The 4505-nt window shown below is 41.9% G+C and overlaps 1 protein-coding gene across 1 annotated transcript; it reads left to right on the top strand.

Moving 5' to 3' along the window:
* The first annotated feature begins 607 nt into the window (after positions 1-607).
* On the top strand, positions 608-1252 carry LOC145130882 (uncharacterized). Its single transcript, XM_079065636.1, has one exon. It carries the CDS (start codon positions 608-610, stop codon positions 1250-1252), a length of 645 nt encoding a protein of 214 aa, XP_078921762.1.
* The last annotated feature ends 3253 nt before the right edge of the window (positions 1253-4505 follow it).

The raw sequence follows: 4505 nt of genomic DNA on the forward strand, positions 1-4505 counted from the left end.
CCTCATAGGATTAGCCTTGAAATGGGTACTAAATGTTCCTCTTTACTCTATTACTTCGTTTTCACATTTAGTTAATATTTTTAACAACCAATTTTCTTGTAGCAGAACATTCGAGAAGATCACTAGTGATCTCTATCGGGTGGTTCATGATCCTAAGGAATCCTTCAGTGATTTTGTGAATAGGTTTGGCAGGGAAGCTCTGAGTATCCCCAACATTGACATGGAAACTGTTGTGGAAGCCTTTAAATTGGAACTAAAGAAAGATACTCCTTTCTATGAAGACCTTGTAATGAATCCATGCAAAAGAATGGATGAAGTAAGGAGAAGAGCTCTAAGGTTCATAAGGCTCGAAGAATAAAAGGAGATCCAAAAGAGGAGAAACCCACCAAGCTCATATGATAACCCCAATAGGAAGACCAAATCCTCAGTCCATATATCCTATAAATCCAAACCTTATTTCAGACCCGATCATCATAGGGTTAATGCCTTTGAAGATGAAGGGGAGGAAGAATAATTTCGTAGGATCACTGACTACTATTTTTCTGTGGATGTTTCAGGTCTAATATTTACCGTGCAGGATCTTAGAAATAAAGTGAGATGGCCAAGAATGGGAGAAATGTCCACGACCTGGAAAGACAAGTCCAAATGGTGTGCATACCACGAGGACTTTGGTCACATTACTAAAGATTGCATAGCCCTACGAAAGGAGATTTGTAACCTACTTAGCAAGGGATACTTCAAGGAGATCCTCTACAGAAGAAAAGAAAGATCCAAAGAAAAGGATCAGGATCCTCATAAGACCCTAGAAAAACCAGGATCCCCTCCTGAGGATGGTAAGGTAATCAATGTAATATCTGGAGGATCTGACATTTGTGGCACCTCTTACTCTGTAGCTAAAATACATGCTAAAGTGTCAAAGACGGAGAAAGAAGAAAGGCCACAGAAGAGCATATCGCTCACAAATGAGAAGGAAATCACATTCGTCGAAACAGATAGAGCAGACATCCAAGATCCTCATCATGATGGATTGGTGATCACTCTTTACATTGCCAACCATTTTTTCAGAAGGATCCTTGTTGATGGAGGATCCTTAGTTAACATCATACTCTTGGACGCTTTAAAAAGGATGAACATCCCCGAAGCCGAAATAGTCAAAAGGTCCACAGTGGTGATCAGATTCAGTGGTGAAACAAAACATACAGTCAGCAAAATAAAGCTACCTATTTACATAGAGGGGTTAAACTCTATGTAACCATTTTGTGTAATTGATACATTATCCTCATATAATGTTATACTAGGTAGACCATGGATCCATGAAATGAAGGTTATCCCCTCGACATACCATAAATGGGTTAAAATGCACACTCCTTGGGGGACAGTAAAAATAATATGTGATCAACAAGAATCCAAGGAGTCCTACAAGACTTCGATAAAATCTTCAATAATACCAAAAAAGGATAGAAATTAAAGTAGGGGCACGAGGTGTGCTGGAAACAAGAGATCATGATATAAAGGAAGTGCCCCTGAACCTCGAGGATCCTTAAGCTAAAGTCATCATAGGATCCTCGATGCCAGAACAAGTCGAGCAAAAACTAATAAAGTTCCTGAAAGATAGAAGCAAAAAATTCGCTTGGAAGCATGAGGATATGACAGGTATAGACAAGAACATTATAACACAAAAACTCAACATTGATCCTTATTTTAGAGCAGTGAAGCAAAAGAGAAGAAACTTTTCACCCGAAAGAAACCAGATCATCCAAGAAGAAGTAAAAAGGCTCCTTAAAATAGGGATGATCAAGAAAGTCAAGTTCCCAAGATGGCTAGCCAATGTGGTCGTTGTGTAGAAGTAGAACGGAAAATGGAGAGTATGTGTTGACTATACAGATGTAAATAAGTCTATCCCTAAGGATCCTTTCTCCTACCACACATAGACTCCATGATAGATGCTACGGCTGGCCATGAACTGCTAATGTTTATGGATGCATCAGCGGGGTTTCAACAAATCCAAATGGAACCATCTGACCCAGAGGATGCCGCATTCATTACCCCAACATGTTTATACTGCTATACTGCTATGCCCTTTGGTCTTAAAAATGTAGGTACAACATACTACAGGTTAGTCAACCAGATGTTCAAGGATAAACTGGGGGACACCATGGAAGTCTACATCGATGAGTGGTAAAATCAAAGAAAGCTGAGGATCACCTCAAGGATCTTGAAGATGCCTTCAACATGCTAGACGAATAAAACATGAAGCTGAACCTTTCCAAGTGCAACTTTGGAATGAGGTCAGATATTAAGATCCCCATCCTCTACGAAGGACATTCATAAACAAACAGGAAGAGTAGCAGCACTTAACAGGTTCATCTCAAGATCCTCAGAAAGGTGAAAGCCTTTCTATGATATCTTGAAGAAGAACAAAATATTTGAGTGGACTAAAGAGCACGAAGATGATATTCAGGAACTTAAAAAATATTTGAGTTCTGCACCCTTGCTAGTGAAACCACTAGATGGGGAACCACTCCTCCTATACCTTTCAATATCTTCTAATGCTGTAAGTGCAGTTTTGGCCAATGATCTCAACGAGGATCAATATCCCATAACTACATAAGTAATACTTGCATTAGTAACTGCTTCCACAATGATCTCCAGGATTTTGAGACCACGTATTCCCATCTTGAAAAACTAATACTTGCATTAGTAACTGCTTCCACAAAATTAAGACACTACTTTGAAATACACATTATACATGTGAGGACTAATTACCCCATCAGGAATGTTATGTAAAAACTAGAGATGTCAGGTAGGTGCTCATCAACAAAGGATCACTAAGGTATATAACAAGAACATCAATGTCAGAAGGTTCCAGGTAGGTAACTTGGTACTTAGGAAAACATTCAAAAATACAAAGGATCCTAGTACAGGCATGTTGGGACCTAAATGGGAAGGACCGTATCTCATTGATTCAAAAGCAGGAAAGGGGACATATTGGCTAGCTACCCTTGAGGGTAACATCTTGCCAAGATTCTAGAATGCCATACATCTAAAATCATATGTAACGGCCCGATTCTCAGGTATTGTTTAAATAAGATTTATTGGGTTAAGCTCTACTCGACGAGTTGGTTGACCTACTCGTCGAGTAGCAGCGGGGTGGGATCGCGTGTCAAGTGACCTACTCGACGAGTCCATATTGGGACTCGGCAAGTAGGAGCTGGCAGATGAAACCCTAATTCCCGGGGTTTGCACCTCTATTTAAAGGAACCTCAGCCTCCTTTCGCCTCTTTGCAGTCTTTGAGAGCCCCTTAAAACCCTAATACGTGTGTGTGTGCCCATTGAGTGTTTGATGCTTGAAGAGAGGATCCTTGGAGGGAGAATGTAACATCCGGATTCCCAGGTATATTATTTTATTATCTTATTTTGGAATTTGTTGAGGGACTCGGCGAGTTGGTGCTTAGACTCGCCGAGTAGGGTCGCGATTTCTCATCCGGATTAATGACCGGACTCGGCGAGTCCATGAGTGGACTCGGCGAGTCCACGCTGTTTAATGAAACCCTAATTTTTCCGGGTTTGGGACCTATTTAAAGGCCCTTATGGCCGTCATTTGCCGCCATCAACCCCCAGAGAGAAACCCTAAGTGATCTAGAGTGCTTGTGAGGAAGGAGAGGCCAATCTTGAACTTTTGTGGGTATTTTTGCAAGAAGGAAGCTGAAGGAGGTGCAGTTTTGGTGGTTTTTGAGCTCATAGAGATTGTATTGAGGTATTATTCTCGGACCTTCTTCAGTTTTGGTGTCGAGTCTTAGTGTTAGGGTTTTCTAACCCTTTTAGAGGATGATTAAGTGGAGTATTTGGCCCCTTCTCGAGTTTGTGTTCTGGATCTGGACCCAAGGGGGTCCAGAGACCTTAACCTTTGGAGCTTTATGAGTTATTGTGGGAGTCATGAGCTTAGAATGTCATTTTTGGGGCTAAATCATCATTTTGGACCATTTGGATGTTATATGTGTGTCAAAGTCCGAACTTTACGTGATTATCATGCTTGGGGAGGCCAGATCTATGATTGTATGGAACAGATCTGACCTCAGAAGTTGTTTTGAGTTTGCGCATGGCATGAACTCGCCGAGTGCAAAGAACAGACTCGGCGAGTAGTATGAAGGTTGCCCGTTAATCACTCAGTGAGTGGACTTGTCGAGTTGGGGGAATGACTCGGTGAGTCAGGGAGGGTCAGGGGTCCGAGTTCAAGTTGGAACTCGCCGAGTTGTTCTTGAGACTCGGCGAGTTGAGTCGGGGTGGCCCCGCGATTAATGCCAGGTGGAACTTGTCGAGTCAAGGGAAGTACTCGACGTGCCAAGAGAGGATCTAAGAGAGTCAGTGGACACGTGTAGACTCGCCGAGTCGCCCTAGTGCACTCGACGAGTCGGGTCAAAGTTTGACCGATGACCTTGTTGACTTTTAGGGTTGAGTACAGTTGTATTTATGAGAGTATTACTTTATGTGATTAGGCGGAGGCT

Source organism: Lactuca virosa, chromosome 8 (genome assembly GCF_052849685.1).
Source record: "Lactuca virosa cultivar CGN04683 chromosome 8, Lactuca_virosa_CGN04683_v6, whole genome shotgun sequence".
Classification (NCBI taxonomy): domain Eukaryota; kingdom Viridiplantae; phylum Streptophyta; class Magnoliopsida; order Asterales; family Asteraceae; genus Lactuca; species Lactuca virosa.